This window comes from Callionymus lyra, chromosome 16 (assembly GCF_982586985.1).
Source record: "Callionymus lyra chromosome 16, fCalLyr1.hap1.1, whole genome shotgun sequence".
NCBI classification, from domain to species: Eukaryota; Metazoa; Chordata; class Actinopteri; order Syngnathiformes; family Callionymidae; genus Callionymus; species Callionymus lyra.
The window spans coordinates 13,832,431-13,853,000 of NC_141833.1; the positions used below are offsets into that span (position 1 = coordinate 13,832,431).

Below are 20,570 nucleotides of genomic sequence, written 5' to 3' on the forward strand. Positions count from 1 at the left end.
TGGGATGAGTAGCTCCACCTTGAGAAGCCTGACGCCGCTTGACCAGGTGGGTGGTTGGCCCGGGAAAATAAATTGCAGAGGAAATTGGTCCAGATTATCAGGGCCACAAAGAGACATGGACCTTTGGCTGCTCCGGAGGACGGATAAATGGTTAGTTGAGTAAATGAAAGGGTGGTGGAGTCGGAGATGGATGACTGTGCAGATGGATGATTCGGTTGGAGCGAAACACATTTCCGGCCATTTCCACTAAAATAAATCTTTCATTTGAGATACATTTGGTTCTCATGGCCTCCCCTTTTATCCCTCACCAGCAGACTGAAAAGAAAGAGTTTGATGAACAACAGTTTTTATGTCCAGGATCCGCAAAACCTACCAACAAGACATGTAAATGAAAAATTCGACCGCTTCACTAGTGCCGTTACATTACCCCTCGAGGTGAGGCTTCAACTGCATTAAGTCGTCCAAAATGAGAGGATTCACCTGAAGACTGTGATGCACTAACTACCCTCCACACGTAGTACACCCTCCGGCATCCAACCTAAGGCCACAGACAACTCCCCTTTCCCCGTCTTTTTTTTTTTTTTACTACTTCCCTTTAGCCGGCAGGTTTCTTCGACTGCTAAAGCTCCTACGCCGACGGTTTCAGTTTTCAGCGATGACGCCGGGGTCGTAATCAAGGGAGACAGAAAATTTCAGGCGAAGAGGAAGAAAGTGGAAGATGAGATGGAGAGACACAAGGACATCAACAACATGTTCTCGCAGAGAGATGACCCCCTGGCCATCCCGAGGCATCTGGTTTATCTGGCCGTCTGACTAAGCCACGCACACATCTAATGACCACGGGGTCCCAGTGGTTTTGATATCCCGGATTAGGGTGGAGGAATGACAAGTGACCGGGACGCCATCCCCTCACACGCGAGCCATCGTTACGAATGTATTGTCTGGAATGAGGTGGGGGGAGGCGGTAAACCGACGCTACGACCATTGATTTTCTACCAAATAGTATATGGAAAGGTGATCAATCATGCCATGTAGACAAGAGAGAAGTTATTTCGGAAACAAGTTCTCTGGGCCACCAAGTGATTATTTTTGGCAGCAAGAGATTTAAACCAAACTGTTGACATTGACTTTAATTAAAAAGTAACAAAAGGACGATAAATTGTTGTATTTTTAAGCCGTCTTGGCTATACAAGACTCATCTGTAAAACATCTTAAATTGTCAGCACCAGTTTAAAAATGAAGGTCAAAAAACCACCCACAACACTCGGTTTTTCCAACGCTGGGTGGCCTATGCTGGACCATCTTTCTTTTTTTTCCCCCCTCTAATGTTGCATGGTAATGTTGACCAGACCTCAATCTTCCTCTGCAGTGGAGATTAGTAATCATCTAAGGTCTTCATATTGATGGCCAGGCTCAGCTTGTTTGCATATTTACTGGCCTCCGAGCCCAGTCGCCTGAGGTGAGAAGCAAATTACATTTCTGCTCACCCCCACGCGCACAACTCTCGCACACTCTTTCGATTTTATCCCTCGTTTTCTCCTGCTTTTTTTTTCTAACCTTGTTTCTCTTTAACATGCTGATCAGTCATCCTGCAGTAAGCATCCTTGCTTGCCCTGGTTGCATCCGAATAGCGGTCTCATTTGGCTAACATCATCACAGCGTAATCTCGTTGGATGGAGCAATCAGTTTACTTTGGAATTAAGCATTCCGTTGGCAGGCCCGGAGAGAGGGAAGGCTCCGAGGGTTTTAAAAGGGATGCAAACGAAAGCATACTCTTCAGAATACGGTCCTGCGCCTGATTGGTTGATAACAATTCACCGCCGCCCTTCGCGTGAGGGTAATGAACGGCCAATGGGAGGCCCGGGTGATAATGAAAAACGGATCAGGATTCAATCACACGTCGGGTTTTCACTGTTGACTTTGTTTGTGGGGTGTATTTTACAAACCAAATTTCCGCCAGAAACAAGCATCCTGGCATGCTTGGGGGTACATATTGTCCTAATATCAAGATTACCACTGTTTACTACTTTACAATCTCTCCTGGCTTTGGGTTCATCCAGGAGGATTTTTTGCGGATCTGATTGTTAGCGTGTTGCATATGAATCAACGTCCTGACGGAAGTTTGGCTTCATCACCGGTGGCGAGTAACTCCTAAGTTTTGAAACTTCCATTAGTGCCAACAAGGAAGCCCTGCCACTCATTGGGAGGTCATCTCCGAGGAGAGGCTCTCTGATCAGATCGATCCAATCCGCAAGAATGTTCACTCAGCAAGGCGGGTCGGAAGGTGGAATAGATTAGATGACCTTCAGATGCTCAGAGGTGTTGGACCCCCCCGCCCCCACTATGTACTGCTCTTAGCATTAAGACAGAGTCTCTGTTCTACCTGTGTCTCTGTCAAGCCAAAACCCCCCCCAAAAAACGGACTATTCGCTTGCCAAACAGTCCAGCTTGTGACTTCGAAGACCTTAAATTTCACCGGTTCTGCCTATTAAAGTAAAGTTATGAAACAGCCGTCCAAAAAAGAAGGCAATGAGAACAGCGGAACAAATGTGTTACTTTGAGAGATATTTGAGAATCTCCGTCCTTGGGTGGCTGTGCTCCCCATTTCCTGAAGTGTAGGAGGGGCTCTTTCCTAAGATCCCCATAGCAGCCCACCCTAACACCAGCCCCCTTGGCCAACAAAAACAACTCCTTGGAGAGGCAGAGGCGAGGGGGGGAAACGTTGAGTCTGTGATAGAGTCACCCCCTATGTTCCCTAACCACAGTGGCTATAGTGAGATGCTGTCACAGCTGGCTTCACTCTTTCCTGTGGGCTCCAGAACCAAGCTGAGCCCATGGGGAGATATAAACCTGTCGCACTGGTCAGTCTTTCCACCGTCCTCCATCTCTCCCTTTCTTTTCACTTTCCATTAATGGCGAGCTTGGCAAGAGACATCTAAGTAAAAATCCTGATGGGGATCAATGTGCAGAACATTTCCATGCAGACTTGTATAAAGAAAGTCCATTTTAAAGCACATGTGAAGGAAATTAGAGTCAAGGGAGTGTTTGCTAATTGAATACTTTGGGATACATTTAGAGCTAAAACATAGTAAAATTTAAAAAATAACACTGTGCAGGATATAATGCTGCTTTTATGAGAATTATTGGTTGATTCTATTGCATTTTTTTTTTGCTTTTCAGTACTTTTATTGTGGTAGGAAAAGGAAATAAGTACTATCAGGTTTAAAGAAAAATACATGTACTCATACTTATCCATGGTATGACTAGCCTTACAAGTAACTTCTTGTCAACAAATGTCTGCGTTACAACATATAAAACTAATATTTTTGTTTAATTTTGGAGAATTTTAAAGGACAATTTGTTTTACAAAAGTTTTCAAATGTCTATTTTCCTTCATTATTCAGAGGATACTTCAGATTGCATTTGGTCATGAGTAAATATTTGTTCTGGTTCACTTTTAAAAAATAAATTTCACTTTGACCTTCTAACAAGTTGACATGTCCATGCTGAAGTTCAAGTTACAGATAGCTAGCATCGGTCGACATCACCCCAAGATAAAAAATGGGTTGAGGGCACAACCTGTTTCTATGTTTTGAATTTCGGAAAATAATGACTTCTAGGACATTTATTTCAATAAATAACGCATCCAGCGAGTCACTAAATATCAAAGCTGACACAATTGTAAGTCAGTTTTCACAATAAATAAATACCCCAAAACATATTGACTGAGTAGTTCATTATTATATCCATTTTTTGATAGATGGAGGGTCCATAGCTGGGCAGAAATATTAAAATATTCATCTGAAAGGTTCCAATAAAGCTATTGGCAGGATGCTTTTCGAAATCCACATCCAACACAAAACATGATTTCATATTTTTCATGCATGCCAAGGAACCAAAATAACATACTTTGCCGATGACATAGTGATGTCTTAACGTTAGCCAGGCATCACATGACAGCCACTTAATTAAGGCATATTTCAAATGTGAACTATTTCAGGATATAACTACTATTGACTCAGGATTACGTGTTTTGTTCTGTTATAATTAAACATCTTTTGAGGACATTCGATCAGCGGGCATGGAAGTAAAGCTCCTCGTCAAACAGCTAACATATAGCTCACTTAAGCTAATACGTTATTCAGCGGACGGACTTCAACTACCACCCGGTCTTATTAATTCAGAAACGATTCACTCCAACATACTGAAAAGTCTCATTTGTTGTTAAAATGTCCTCTTTGTGTTGCTCTAAGTGCACTTCATCACTATTCTGGTCCACAGTTGCAGGGTTGGAAAGAGGGAAAGAAGAAAATCATTTGAATTCCGGGGACCCTGGCGAGAATACGTGAAACCCACAGGTAAGATCCAAGCTCGCTCTCCGCGCCATCCCATTGGCTGCCTACCCCGGTAAACATCTCCGCGAGCTCTGTGCTTTCAAAACACTTACTTAAGACTGACTGGCCAAGCAGGAATTGAGATTTTATTTGTTCAGGACTCTTTTTTTTTCTCCCTCTCTCTCCGACGACCCACAGCACATAACCTGTCTGGCATTAATGATGTTGTTAATAAAATGGGCTGTGGATGAATTTGTCAGGCAGGTCTGTAGCCTCTCTGACTTGGAGATAAGCCCACAGTGGGCCTTATCTGTGTCCCACAGCCCGACCCGGCAGCACCGTGGCAATGGACACATCACCATTACTGGTTAATTACCAGACCCGCGAAATGGGAAACAGCAACTGAGCCGCAGTCTTTGCTACCGAGATAGAACCCGAAATTTAATTGAGAAAATCCAACCTTGTTATATTTCAGAATGTATCAAGACGTTGCCTGTTTTTTTACTGACAAAAAAATCAAAATAAAATAGATTTTAGACTCAACAGAATTAACCACAGCTATTTTAGACAAAAAATATTAACATTGCTTGGATTTTCAAATTGTTAAATACAGTATATATGTTATTATAGTATCATAGTATTTCATTGAACATTGGACATTCAAGACCCCAATTTATTATTTTTTATTTTAGGAATTCTGCATTAGCATCATCCAACCACCGGGGGCAACTTAAAATGGTGTAGCCACAGCCACTAGTTGATACAGTATTTTTTCAATAAATTGAAAACATATCTTTAGTAGAAGTAGAAAACATGTCATGAGAAGTCTGATTTGCAGTTTTAATAGTTTTAAAGTTTAAAAAAATTGGTCTGAAAATTGTTGTATTTGAGTTAGAAGGCTAGTTGTGTAATATACTTACACATTTTTTGAACATTGCATGAATCAAATGGTGGAAATAAACATATAAAAAGAAAAGGATTATTATTGTAAATGTGTAAAAAAGTTAATTTATCTTGTTATTCTCATTTATTTTAAACTATTATATATACACCTATAGTGTGTAAAAGCTATATAAGCCGAACAAAAGCAAGTAACATAACTTCTACAGCAACACAGTCAGAACAATGGTAAAAGTTTTGATACATTAAAAAATTGTAATTTGACAACTGTTTCATTTCCTCAGAGACCCCCGAGCTTGTCTCCTGCCTCTTTCCCGCCGAGTCCTAAAACTCTAGCCTCATCCAAATTATCGTTTCCTAATCCTCACCGCTTCCTCTGACATTCTCGCTCCATCGCACATCTCGCAGACTTTTTCATTTGAATCATTTGAACTTGAATATAAAGTTTTCAATTCTAGTTAGCCCCGAGTTAGACATTTGAATTTCTGTTTGTAGTTTTTTTTTTCCAAAAACGATCGGTCGCTAAAGCTACATTTTGGGAGCCACACAGACACATCGCTCCCCTATATGTCGCGCCATTCTTTGTGTAATCAACGCCTCACCTTTTTTTTTTTCTTTTTTTTTTTAAATGAACTTTCGTGTGCTGGAATTGGTTCAGCTTGAGCGTTAGCAGCCAAAGTCACTTGTTCTACGGAGGGAGGGAGCCGTTTCTTTTATTCAATTGTTTTCCACTTCCACAAGCGTGTGCCAAGGGGGAGGAAAGCGCCGGCTTAACACGCTCTGCAATTCAACACGGCCAGACGCAGTCCTATTAAGATTTAATGTGCCATTCTTCTGCTTGTGCCACTGAAAAAAAAAAAAAAAAGACTTGCAGGCTGAGGAGGAGAGTGAACAAAGAGCAGGCAGAGTCGGGGTCGGGGAGTGATGAAGGGAGCGGGAGAAACGAGGGGGAAATGCCTCATGACCGGGTCTTTGTCACATGGTTGACATAGAGATCGGAAGGAAAACAATGTGCACTGATCTGAACCGTGTCGCTAAATACAATTGTTAGCATTTGAAGCTGCGTCATTATTTGTCGAAAAGGTCGATACCAATCAGACTGTAGATGATAGAAGGCACTTCCTGTATTGCACTTAATTTGATTACTTTTCGTTGTTGGCGACCATGGGTGGTCGAGTCAAATCACGTCTTTCCATTTTCAAGATGAACGTCGAGTCCTTTATTGTGTCGAGGTACCCGATGGCTTGGAGCTAAATTGTTGATTCAAACGCTGCACGTGGGGTTTTATTTTGAAAACTGACTTCCTGCCTGAAATATGTTCTCTACTCGTCATTGACAAGGGTTTCCAATGAATGTATACCAGGCTCATATCTTAGGGGAAGCGAAGTGTCAAACTTGGTTAGAAGAAAACCTAAAGATTTCTTAAATTTTTCATCAAAGAATTAGCACTTTGAGGTCATGTTTGAAGAAAAGTGCAATATAAACAAAATGTATTGTACAGCAAGAAGATTGCTGGTTCAATTCCAGGCCGACACAACCTTTCTGTGTGGAGTTTGTATGTTATCCCTGTGTTGTCGTGGGTTTACTCCGGGCACTCCGGTTTCCTCCCACAGTCCAAAAACATAAAGAGGTTGATTGAGAACCATAGGTATGAGAACGTTTATGAATGGTTGTCTCTCTTTGTGTGTCCTGCGACAGACTGTGGCGTCCTGTCCAGGGTGTCCCCTGCCTCTCGCCCTATGATACTGGGATAGGCTCAAGTCTCCCCCCCGAACCTGGGATAAATCGGTAGACAATGAAAGAATGAATGAATTTACTATTATCATTATCACTTCTTGAAGCTTGTGATTCTAGATGAAGCTAGGCTAACGAAAATTGTATTCGTAAAGCTGTTTGCAACGTGAAGATATCAGCAACTTCGGTATGCTACCATCGTACTAGTAGTTAAGTTATACCGTTGCAACCAGTAGCTGATGTTTTGAGAAAAACTAGAATAGTTTCTTGAATGTTTTTATATCAGCACTTAACCAACTAGAAATGCATCTATTCAACCATTGGTTACCATCTACGACAAGTGTGTTATCGGCCGGAATAATTTCAAATTAAATCCATAAAATACACTTAATCTTTCGCCAACATCAATTTACTTTTTTAACAAATTCAGTCGCAAACTCTTGCTATGATATAAGGGTACGAGCGCCTTTTCTGTGCCTTATTAGTCACTGTATCCAATCCATACATCGCACTCGCTCGTCCACATCTGTTTCGTCATCCGCACAATGGTGAAAGAGGTCAATCGGAGGAGGTCCCAGCATGTGCCCCCCAGCCCCCCACCTCTCGGGCGATGAATTATGAGTCGTCTAAAATGCAAAGTGCAAAGCATGCAGGTGCTGCTCGGAGCATGTGCACGTTAATGTGCATGCCTGAGCAGCCCGAGCGGGCACGTAAATACATGGTTGTGCTCTAGAGCGGATGTGAACGTGCGGAGCTGCCCATGGGTTGTTGTAGTTTTTTTTCCCCCCCCCCTCGACAACAACAGACTCAAGCTTAGAAAATGCAGAATCCCCCTCCTCCTCCATTCTTGTTTTGATTGCCTTCTCGCAGAAAAACGCAGTCTTCATCTGACAAAGACCAATAAATACTTTATACCAGGCATAATGTGTGCGCTATGAAACACTGGGGAGAGACAGGGAGGGCGTTCTCACGAGGGGCATACGCTTTGAATTCCTAATGACACTCCTGTTAATGTTAGCGGCGCTGTCGCACCGAGGTAACGCACAGGGATGCACGTCGAGTCAAACATCTCCTTTTTAATGCAGCTTTTTTTCCTCCTCTGTGTCCCCTTCCTTCCTAACCTATTCCCCTTTTCTTTTTTTTTCTTTTAACCCAGACACATGCCCACCACCAGCCCCTCCACCCATGAAAACACACACAGTCGAGCCCTGATTCGAAAGAGCTCGTTCTAGCATGAGGTCTCTTTTCAGTGGCTGCGTTGTGCCAAAAGTAGCTATTCTCCCCTGACCGCCTCTCCTCCTTTTTTTTTTTCTTTCTAAACCCTTGTAATCAGCGTGCCGCCCTTTGTACCAGGATGTCGAAAAGACTTCCCGAACCAAAAAGGAAAAAAAACGCAGCAGAATATCTGACGAACGTCAGAGGCTCATCGTTTTTTTTTTTTTTGTTCGACTAATCATGCCTTGCTCGTCGGTCTCCCGTCGTACTCAAGCCATTTTTTTTTTTTTCGAAAGGGAAAAGTCTTTTCCAGTTTGGCACGTTCTTCTTGGCACTCGCGGAGCAGCTGTTGGATCAAAACAGAAAGTTCGCTGAATGAAGCCAGTGAAACTAAATGGAGCCTTTTGGAAATAGTTAGCAGAAAAACCCTCCACTGCCAAGAGGCTGTTCATTGTTGAGTATGACTGAATGTTTCCATGCTGCTGACCCGACGAGTCGTGTACGAATCTGAACGGGGCGCGGGTTAAAACATAAGGACTTTCAACCTGTCGGGTCATTTTTTTTTCACGGCCCGTACGAGCTATGACCTATGAAGATTAGAAATGCTAAGGCATTTTGACAATAATATTCCTCCATGTATGTGATTGATCCACTTTTAGTTCCAATAAACAACAATTTTCCTTCGGCCTGTGCCATCATTTAACATTTTCAGACCTTCAATAATTGAGTAAGACATGCCTTTATTAAAGGGCACCTAATGTGTGATTTAAGTGTGTTCTAAAACCTCTATTATACTCACAGTATGTTTCTTTTTGCACAAAACTCTCATTTAATAAAGATATTTACATTAGAAAATATGCTTAAGCCCCGCCCCAAAATGTGCTGTTTTGGCTGAGAAGAAGTCTCGTCCAAGCAGACACGCCCACGCTGCTCTGATTGGTCACTAAAACACAAGTTGCATTTGAGAACTAACGTAAATATCAAACTCACCCCTAAAACTCCCGTTTTATACATTAAAAACGAATAATAAAAATAAGGTTTGCTGCTTAATGTACACATTAGAAAAACACCTAAAGGCAGCAGTAACTCTCACCATGTTTACATAAATATTTATTTTGTTTTACGATCAACATGTAGGTTCTTAACTAGATTTAGGGCTTCTAGGGGAGGAGACCTGCACCAGTGTGATGTCAGAATGTATCATTTAAACCGTGATCTCGTTTGGGAGAGAACTTTATTAATAACTTCAAAATGGAGCGAAGTCACGACCATTGACCGACTGCATTTTGAAGAGGACGACTTCAACATTGACAATATACGTCAGGAGAGTTGGGTTTTCACATTAGGTTCCCTTTAAAGGAAGCTTTAAACAAAAAATACCAGGATATTATTGTCGCCACACAGTATTAGTAACACATTTGTATTTTCTCAATAAATCGGATGTGTGTTTTATTGAAGCCGACTGCATTTTGCACAGTCTATTGGGAAGAAGAAAGGAGGAAATCTACATAATATAAATCCATACACGGCTCAGTTATCTCTCTCTGCTTCTCCGTTGCACCCGCTCTGATTGATTCCTTTATCTAAGGGAAGCAGAAGACATGCTCTGTTTGCTCACACACTGGCCGGCAGGAAAACAGAGAAAGACACTTATTAAAAAGGTCATCTCGCAGAGGGTTAAAATAGCAGGGCAGTGATCTCTCCTGGGGAAGTAGCCATGCCCCTCCTCTAGTGAAGGACACAAGGAAAAAAGGTGTTGCTCAAGGGAGTTTGATCGGCGGCGAAAGAACGACGGATGGTCGGTTATTCAAATAGCTTTTTTTTTGTGTGAAAATGCAATTTCAGGAGTAGAAGTCGGAGCTTGGTCTTATTTCTGTTTAGCTAGTAAACACGGTGTCACTGAAGCTAGGTGTATAAAAAAAACATTGCCTATCTGCGCAAAAAACTCATATACAGAAGTGCCAAGAGAACAAAACTTTATAGGCCAATTTTTTAATGTAAGACAATAACGGAAGACGGTGGAGACAAAAGTGTTCCGAGAAAGGCCTGCGGATACGCAGCGCCTCGAGCCTCCTGTCTCGTCCCCTGGGTCGCCTAAAGCCCTGTTGGCAGGATGCTGATCCCCACACAGAAACCTGATTCCGCAGCCATCCTGGAGCCAGAGGGTGGACGGGGGGGGGAACAGACTCCCCTAACAGAGCCCCTTTCCATTTTCTGCCCTAGTGTGTTCCAGGGGTGCTCTGGGGGAACATTCCTAGTCGCCCTGCCCCACTCACAACTCTCCAGAGGGGGCATTCTTCCAGCCCTCGCCTAGCCTTCGCTGGGATCTCCTGGGTAGCATTCCTGAAGCCCAGCCCCAGCCCAAGACGGGCTCCCCGGGGACGCATTCCTGCAGCACTTGCTCCCTTTCTCTCTCCACATCTCCTTCTTCCTCCCTCACTCACTTCGCTCGCCTTCCTCCGCAGTCCAGCATTAGCGCGATCAATAGCCTCGATCGCATCGGGGACACGAGGCAATCCATACCCGTGTGCTCCCTTAGCGCACTGCAGTGGTCGAGCTTAAGTGCATGGAAAGGTGTTATACCTCTGCCAGACGAGGGTGAAACAATGGCCGCCATTGATCGCAGTGACATGTAACATCTTTCTCTTTCTTTTCTGTCACCTGGGTGTGGTCGTGTACTGCACAATTCTCTTTGATATTTCATACCGTCAACAGTTGTGCCTGACACCAAGTAATCCTGCATGCGGATTACATCTTTGATGAGTGATGAACAGAACGTGGATATATACATTTTCCTACACTTTCCATTTCCTGAAGACTTAATCATCCCACGACAGAATGAGCCAATCTAGAACAATCCTTCCTGCATCTGCTCATTTGTTTGGAAGTACGAATCCACAACTCTGGGGCACCCGAGAGCAATACCTCACAAACCTCATCTAAAAGATGTACAAGACAGACACCACCTGTCTCCCATTTCGTCCGTTACGTACAAAATATTTTCCTTTTCCTAACATTACAAACTTATATTTCTCAACCTGTAAAGTTACAGTCAAAGCTATCGACATGTCAGGTACTTGTTTTCCTGATTTCGGATACTACTGGACATAATACCGATACATGATATTGGATTGGACCATCCCTAGTATTCAGTCTCACCTTTGAGCTGACAATGACGAGTGTGCGGTTGTCGTGCGATAAGCCTTTAGCGCCATTAGTACGACAGTATTTTCACTAAAGTAACTTACAGTTATCAAACCCTAAATTAGCATAACAAGTGACCATACATTTTCAGCACGAAACTGCCGCATTACAGTCCTACACAACGTTATTTTAGTAAAGTACTACGACGTCGATCGTAAAAGTACTTGTCGTCATATACATCGTAACCACCGGAAGCTTCGTCATCAACTTTTTTAACCCATTTTGTTTGAACTACTAATAAAAATCACTGAATGCGAAAGCTAACATGGTTAGCAACGAGGCTAACAGTTCCTTAGTCCGACAAATCGTTTCGAAAAGTCCGATTTTGAGATTTAACAACCATAAAAATAGACTACGAATCTGTTGGACGCAAACATCCACTAAAAACTTTCCAGGCCGTCTTTTGACGCAGAACATCAGATTGGCTCTTAATCACGGTAACTAGTGACAGGCTTTTATCAAGCTAGTAACGGATTATTAACGCTAGTTTAGTCCGACTACTTCGACGGGGGTCGACCCTCGACCCCCTGCCCTTGAGATGCAAAGGTCGGTACCCAACATACCAGCGTCTAATAATGCAATCTGTATGTTTATCGTCAGCCGGAGGGGGGGAAAGAAGAGAAGGGGAGTCTGTCAGGGAAGCGAAAATGAATCTCCATATGCAGATTGGTTTTCGGTTGCGCCCTCGCAATTTGTTTACCAAAAATAAAACATTTCAAATTGTAAAAAAACCGAGGTGTTTAGCAGGTGCCGCGGCTTGATTAGAAACAGTTTTAATAAAGCATCCATCTGCGAGTAGAACGTGAACGTAAGACAGATTAATTGGTCATGGATGTCTACATAATGCCACACAGGAAATCTCCCATATTTGGGAGGATACACACAAAAAAAAGACACATCTCCACACACACACACACACACACACACCGAGTGCTTAGTATGCCATCTAGAAGTTTCTTCTCTCCCACCGTGTTTGAATACTAATGGAGTGTTTCTGCACAATCACAATACCCTAATGGCAATTAGATTCTTTTGTTTGCTTTCCACAGGGGCTCTTATCCAAACTGCGCCTTTTCCTTTTTTTTTTTTCATCATTGAACAATTAAGAGTTATTTGTCCGTAAGATTGACATTTACGAACGCCTTGCTTAATTATTGGAAGGAATAGAGCTGAGTCAGTGGCGGCCACGTGGCGGGAAGAAGAAAAAAAAAGGGATCACGTGCGAGACTTGACGTTGCTTCCCATTTCTCCAGTATTACGCCACAAAACAAGGGTAATTAAAGAGAATTTTAATTGTGTTGAACATGTGGGAACATGAGTCCCTGTTCCGTGTTGAATAATTCTCTCTGTTCCCTTCTTTTTTTTTTATTTCAAAACACCACACTTTGTGTAGATCTGTTTGTGTGATGGATGGAAGGAATCAGTCGGTCGTCTGTTCGGTTTCTATCGCTTGTTTGTCGAGGCGGAATCTAAATGATAGTTTCTCAATGTGTTCAATTGTGCTGATTATTATAAATGTGGAAACTGAGACATATTTTAAAGTAATAAAGGATCAGAAATACACAATGTTTCAATCAGACTACGCACTAGTTGATGTAAAAACCAAGAAAAATTCAATGTTTGTATAGCAATATGTACTGGTCAATACAGCTGCTCTAGCCATTTGCTTATATTAACCTTTCTTTGTTTGTGTTATGTTTATTATTCCTATTTTTTATACACCTGTAATGTTATACTTATATATATTTATTGTTTGAATGCGTCTTTAGGTTAATTAAATATATAAGTTGTGTTTTTCTTATTATAAACAGGTATTACAGTTCTGTTAAAACTTTTCATTTATTTTTGTTGCTTTTTTGCCAATATATTTTAGGTCAATTCCTGAAATGATTAGGAATTTTATTAAGAATTATTATTCTTAGTTTTTTAATTTAATTTTCTTCCACTAATTTACATTGAGGATCTAATATAAACTGTGAGCCAGTTTTAATCAAATTATCTTCTTTCATCTATTTATTTTTTTTGCTTATAAAAAGTTTACTAAACGTAATATTTATCTGTTAGAAATGACAAAAGAAACAAAACAATTTGGATTGTTTATAGTAGTTTTTGTCTCATAAATAAAATATATTTTGTCCTCAAAAACCTGGATTTATTTGTTTTAAATGTATTTTCAACGCTTTTTTTCTTCTGTCCCTTTAAAAATAAACCTTCATAACCCAGTTTTAATTGACGGCCCCTCAAGACTGACACAGTATATTGGGCCCTTTGGAATATTGATTCGTCCACCTTCGGTCCAAAACCAGTGTAATGAAGAATCTTTTTTCGGGGTCGTCTGAGGTCACTCGGGGGGGGAGGAAAGTGAACTCCCCGTGATGATCATTTGAAGATGAAGACAAAGCTAACCTTCAATTTCTGATGATCAAATTGACAATGATAGTCATTTATTAGGGTTTTTCAAGAGTATATATAGAGATAAATCCACCAGTTGGGAACGGAGATTAGGACAATTATGAGAGAAAGTATGTCATTTCCAATGAAAGCAGTTTTTGTTTTTGTTTTGAGGGAAGGACAAGTGCTGGGAAAACACATGGAAAACCTTCACTTCCCATCATTAATTTTGTCTGCCACCTTGTCAGTGTATTTATAGGCGCGTTCATCCATCAACAGGTCAATGACACAGTGTGCCAATGGCAGCCTTCCTTTCTGAGTCTCAGCTGTGCTGAGAGAACGTGGGCAGGTTTTCTAGAGTTACACGAGGAGCTACTATACTGACCTCATTGATGAGGGAATTAAGAAATAATTCAAACCTTTTTTTTGGTTTATTTTCTCAACTATTATCACAGGATATATGTTGTATAGTATTTGTCGAATCTCTGAATACTTACAGACTATCTTAACTTTAAGACAATATATTGCATATTATTTGTTGAGTTTCTCAACAAGTGTGACAGAATAACTGAGTTTAAGACAGTATTTTGTGTACAGAAGTTTGAGTATGTTTGTTGAGTTTCGATTGTTAAAGCATATCTTGAGTTAAAGACTAAATTTTAAAGACTATGAGTTTGTTGATTTTCTCAATAATTGTTACAGAATATCTTGAGATATTGACAATATTTTATTGTATTTCTCAACAATTGTCAAAGAATATCTCGAGTTAGACATTATATTTTGTGTATTTCTCGACAATTGTCACAGAATATCTCGTGTTAATGACAATATTTTGTTGTATTTCTCAACAATTGTTACAGAATATTTCGAGTTAGAGACGATATTTTGTGTATTTTTCATCAATTGTCACAGAATATCTTGTGTTACCGACAATATTTTGTATTTCTCAATTGTCAAAGAATATCTCGTGTTACTGACAATATTTTGTTGTATTTCTCAACAATGGTTACAGAATAACTCGAGTTAGAGCCGATATTTTGTGTATTTCTCGAAAATTGTTACAGAATATCTTGAGTTAGGGATTATATTTTGTGTATTTCTCAACAATTATCAGAAAATCTTGTGTTACCGACAATATGTTGTTGTATTTCTCAATTGTCAAAGAAAATCTCGAGTTAGAGCCGATATTTTGTGTATTTCTCGACCATTGTTACAGAATATCTTGTGTTACTGACAATATTTAGATGTATTTCTCAATTGTTACAGAATAACTCAACTTAGAGACGATATTTTGTGTATTTCTCAACAATTGTTAAAGAATAACTCGAGTTAGAGAAGATATTTTGTGTATTTCTCAACAATCATCACAGAATATCTCGTGTTACTGACAATATGTTGTTGTATTTCTCAATTGGTACAGAAAATCTCGAATTAGCGCCGATATTTCGTGTATTTCTCGACAATTGTTAAAGAATAACTCGAGTTAGAGAAGATATTTTGTGTATTTCTCAACAATCGTCACAGAATATCTTGTGTTACTGACAATATGTTGTTGTATTTCTCAATTGTCAAAGAATATCTCGTGTTACTGACAATATTTTGTTGTATTTCTCAACAATGGTTACAGAATAACTTGAGTTAGAGCCGATATTTCGTGTATTTCTCGACACCGCAGCACGACGACGACTGACAGACATTCATAAGAACTCTGTGTGAGGCTCTTTTGGGTTGTGTGTCTGCGAACCACGCACTCCGGCGTCGTAGCCCTTTTTCGATCACACGTTGTGTGTAACCAACTCTCCGGGTGAAGCCGAGGAGTGGAGGTGGGAGAGAAGAACTGAGTGGCAGAGTGTTGGGGAGGCTCGGTGGGCTGAACGTTGTTTACCTGTCAGCTGGCATTGATTAATCTTGTGTTCGGTGAGATCGCTCAGCGACTCGAACACCTGCTGGCAGCTGTCGCAGCTGTGCAACGCCGGCTCCTCGTCCTCCTCCTCTCCCTCCTCTCCTTCCTCCGGCGAGAGCAGCCTCTTCCGAAGACGTCGGGTATCGCCGTCGTCCGCCGCCCTCTCGAGGGCGCTCTCTGGATCTGGCGAGGAAAAACAACACGGTCAAAAAAAAAAAAAAAAGGTTTGACCCCCCTGCAACAGCGAAGAAGATCCTTCGGCTTCCTCAGGGCGACAATAAAAATGGCTTTCCAGACTCCGGATTTAATAAAAACAATAATAAAAGCTTGTAATAAAAATGCAGCTTCAATTTGGGCTTCTGTAACTCAACCACTCCAGCTATTACGGAGCGGTTGGGCAGGTGAGATATACAGATACACACAAGACGAGGTGGCAGGTGTCGACACGAGCGCACACACACACGCCATGTTATTAGAAATGGTTTTATGTTGTGTTTGCCCAGCTTCGCCCAAGCAAAACTTCAGTATATGAAAGTAGACAGATGGGAATATGTGTAGTTAATAAAAATGTGTATTGCGCTTTTTTGGCCGAACCCCAAAAAAAAAAAAAAAAAAAATCAAATTCCACTTCTTGCATCAGACGCCTCCTGTCATTGGAGCGTATTATCAGGGCCGAGAGAAGAAGAACACACACAAAAAACCCAGAGATTGGTGTGTAACGCGTTGTCGTCACGACACAGTTGCCTTAAATTATTCAGCCTCGCTCGCAGGCAGCCGCGGGTCGCGCACATCAATATTCTTCAATCCATCTGCAGTTTTTTTTTTTTTTTGTCTCTTGTTGGCTTTTGTTGCTCGCAACAAGGGTGGGCCACCCTGAGAACTTTAAATCATACCAGTAAAAAATGTTGCTTTAATCATAAGTTTCTGTCTCTGTTGTGTAACGCCGCCTCGGCGTCTAATAAACAGGCGAGAATGGCCCACAGCTGAGCGTCTCCCCTACTGCGACCATTACGCCTCACAATAGGCCTGATTAAAAAGCCATAGTTACAATCACACAATAACTCTGCTCCAGGCTCGGTGGGGTAGAGATGTTTAGCGGCAGCCATTTTATAAAGAGGCTTTTTTCGCTTTAAGTTAACGTCGAAAACCTAAACCGTTGCTGGTCAATCACCGCCAACGTGTTAAAGCCAATACAAGTTCCTGTATGACTGTTTTCTTGACCTAAATCAAACTGGTTTGTGTCAAATATATATAAATTAACCCATTTTATCAACACTTTCCTTTGATCTTCATCAAGAATTGTGTGAGTTTAATGCTTAAAAACAGCCTTTCAACTCTAGGTTTTTTAGCGAAGTGAATGAAAAATTTTTGACTCAAGAAGTCAACTGATCATAAAAATAGGATATATATTATAGGATAATTTTGAAGACCTGTTTTGTGTCAACATATATCAATTATGCTCCTTCATCACCACTTTACTTTGATCTGTATCAGTAATTTTGTACGCTTAAAGAAATATTTACTATCTCGCTTTGTTATCTGTAGGTTTTTAGGTTTTTTAGGTCCCTTAGGTTTTGACTCAAGAAATACATATTTTGTGTAAAAACACACAAATTCTCCTCCTTCATCACGTCCTTCTTCAATTTTTGGTAAAATTAAGAATATATTTACCATCTTTGCTTTCTAAAAAAAACTTCCTGTCAACAAAACAAAATAGGTGCCACATGAAATGACTTTGTGGGCCACGAGAAACCACCTCAACATAAAAATAGTACATCAGAGGATCATTTTTAACATGTATTTTGTGTAAAAACACATAAATCATCCTCATTCGTCACCACTTTCTTTGATCTTCTTCCATTTTTTTCTGTAAGTTAAACTATATATTAAGAATCTTCCCCTCTAGAAAGCAGCTAATCTAACGTAGGTCTTTTAAAGCTGTTGCATAAATCGGCTTAAAAGGCGACACAACGGGATATCAGCGACTCAGAGGATCATTTTAAAGTGTCAAAATATCTACATCATCTTCCTTCACATCAACTTCAACATACTTTCCCATCTTTTATCTCATTTCCATTGATGTTTTCTTGTCTTTGGGATCTTTGTTTTTTAGAAAACAGCCTGAAGAACATAAATTGTTGCTTATAAAAGCTGTTGCAAGCAACATTAAATGAGTAAGTTAGTATCAGATCACTGATGTAAGGAGGAGTCTGACAATGAATAGTTCTGAAAGTAAGAACCAGAATTTTAAAGTTAATCCTGAAAGAAACTGGTTGTCAGTGAAGAGTTTTAAGTATCTGGGAAATGTGAGTTCTTCTACTAGAGCGGGTCGGAATTCTCGCTGCAGAGTTTTGTATTAAATGCAGGCGAGACAACTCCATATATTTAATAAGCAAAACAAAATCATATAATATTTCACAAATCCTCCTTTACCATCAACTAAAACATAATTCCGAATCTTTTATCTTTTTTCCTTTGATCTTCATCAAGTTGTTCTTTCATTTATGCGAATATACTGTATATATTTCCGATTTTTGTATATATTTTATGTATTTATTTGTATTTATAAAAGCTGTTGCAAGCAACATAAAACAAGTTTTACACCAGTGTTGAAACTTAGTCGCACATGTGACCAAAATATTTATATATTTATAAAAAATCAAAGTAACAAGCAAAACAAAATGTATCTTTACTTGGAAAATCGGCCCCTCAGAGTATAATTTAGTTTTTTTTGGTATCATAATTTCATAAATCATCCGCCTTCACTACCAAGTGAAGGTTTGGTAGGTTTGGCAGGTTTTTCTTTTTTAATTTACTGTTTTTTTTCCGATTTCCGCCGTTAGAAAAATTCAAAAGCTGTTCTTGGCCACGACACACACTTAACACACACAACCATCATGACCTAACACACATTGGCAGCCATTTTAAATTTTTTGGGTCTTCGAAAAAAAAACTGTGAGAATTCCTCATGGAAAGACGTTCCATCAAGGCCACCCAGGATTTTTCCTCCCCCCCCCCCCTTGCGCCAAGTATTGATGTAACATCACACCCTCCATTGTCCTTCCCTCTTGATGACTGAGGCTCTCGGAACATGCCCTCTAAAAATATCAGCCCCGCGGTCCCCGGTGGGACCATGCAGAACAGAACAGAAGGTGTTTCAAGAAAATGAAAATCCCAACCCAATCCTCACAGATGCAGACCCTCCTCGCTCAGGGGGGGAAACACTTCTGGACCCCCGACACAATCTAGATGATTCATAAGACTCTCCATTCAACATGTGAAACACACACAAGTGATTCAGGGTTAAGGTCTCAACACACCTGGAGGAGGTTTTTCCTTTTTTTTTTAAGCCGCCATTGATTTGCATTTCATTATTGGGGAGGAAAAGAGTCGGTATTGTCTTTCATCGCCACGGCAACGATAATGTTGAGGCCAATTAGGAGGAATTTTAGATATGTTTTAACTAATGATAGATATTCATCTGTTGCCATGGCTGCTCCGTTTAATGAGTGTTGAATATGTGTCGAAATGCATTTAAAAGTTTAAGAATTGTACATTTGTTTGTCATTTTTTGCCAAAATGTAGGAAAAGTCCAACTTGGAATTAGAGCATGTTGGTTAAAAATTCCCAAGAAAAACGTGCTTCTTGTAACTGTACTTTAGGTTATTTCCGAATAGTTTTATTTTTTATTTTTTACTCTGACTTTTAAAAAGACACTGTTTATTTAAGTGGCATCACAGACATAAGATTACAACACATTATTATTAACAGATTTATTTGACTTTTCTGGAGTCCACTCATCTTTTCCTCACCAACCCGTAACATACGAGAAAAAGAGGAAAATTTAGTTTATTTAAGTGAAGTAAATGGTTTACTCCCTAGCTTAGTAATTTTAACGCTAAAATTACCGTGGTGTAACATTTGTTTTAGTACTTTGTCAATCAAAACTCTGTAAATATCTAGCTAAATAAAGAACTTTTTTTTTCTGTCTATTCTGCAGCCATAAAAGCTTTACAACTTTCTATTTTATTTCCCTTTACTGAATGGTTTACTTCTTAGCTTAGCTTATTCATTGTAAGGTGAAATTTAACCGTTTTTTTTTATTACTTGACATATAACATTCTGTAGATATCTAGCTCAATAAAAAAACTTAGAATTTTTAGTATTAGAAAAATGACAAAAAACTTGCAAACTGATGGCATACTAAAGGTAAAACTTTTAAAACCACCCCGTAACACACGAAAACAGAGAAACTGTTCAACTTTCTTTTTTCCCTCTTAGTAAAGGGTTACTTATTAGCTTAGCTTGGTCATTTAACATAAAATGTACCACCCCGTTACAATTGTTTAAGTAACTTAGACTATCTTGATCTTTAAAGTACTTTTTTGAGTATTGTTTTGATTGTTTAAGCGCTTTGTGACCCTGGTCTCGAAAAGCGCTATATAAATAAATATTACTTACTTACTTACTTACTTAATTAAATCACCAACCCATAATGAATTAAAAAAAAAAAATAAACATACAAAATAAACATTTATATTGCAGGAAAACTTTTTTAAAATCTGTATCCAAAAAAACAGAGAACATTTTTAACCTTTTTTTTTTTTTCTTTTACGGAATGGTTTACTTGTTAGCTTTGCTTAGTCATTTTAATATAAAGTGTACCACCCCGTTACCATTTTGTTAAATAACAAGCAATTAGTAAAGGAAAAAAAAAAGTTTTTAATCTGGATCTTGTATGTTACGGGGTGGGAAAGATGATAAATGTCATCAGCATCACAAGAAAAAGGATCCGATTTTGTCTTAGGTTGGAAAATATCAAACGTAAAATACCAGGATGTAACTCTGTGAGGTCTGTCATGTGACCTACGGTGAACGCAGTATTCTTG

The 20,570-nt window shown here is 39.9% G+C and overlaps 1 protein-coding gene across 5 annotated transcripts in view; it reads right to left on the minus strand.

Moving 5' to 3' along the window:
• LOC148063823 (zinc finger protein 521-like) overlaps positions 1–20,570 on the minus strand; it is a 137,765-nt gene that overhangs the window by 97,010 nt on the left and 20,185 nt on the right. For all 5 annotated transcript variants that reach the window (XM_087811285.1, XM_087811286.1, XM_087811284.1 and 2 more), the window contains one exon: positions 15,664–15,864. In XM_087811285.1, the coding sequence (XP_087667411.1) occupies positions 15,664–15,864 (201 nt within the window). The remainder of the gene's footprint in view (positions 1–15,663; positions 15,865–20,570) is intronic.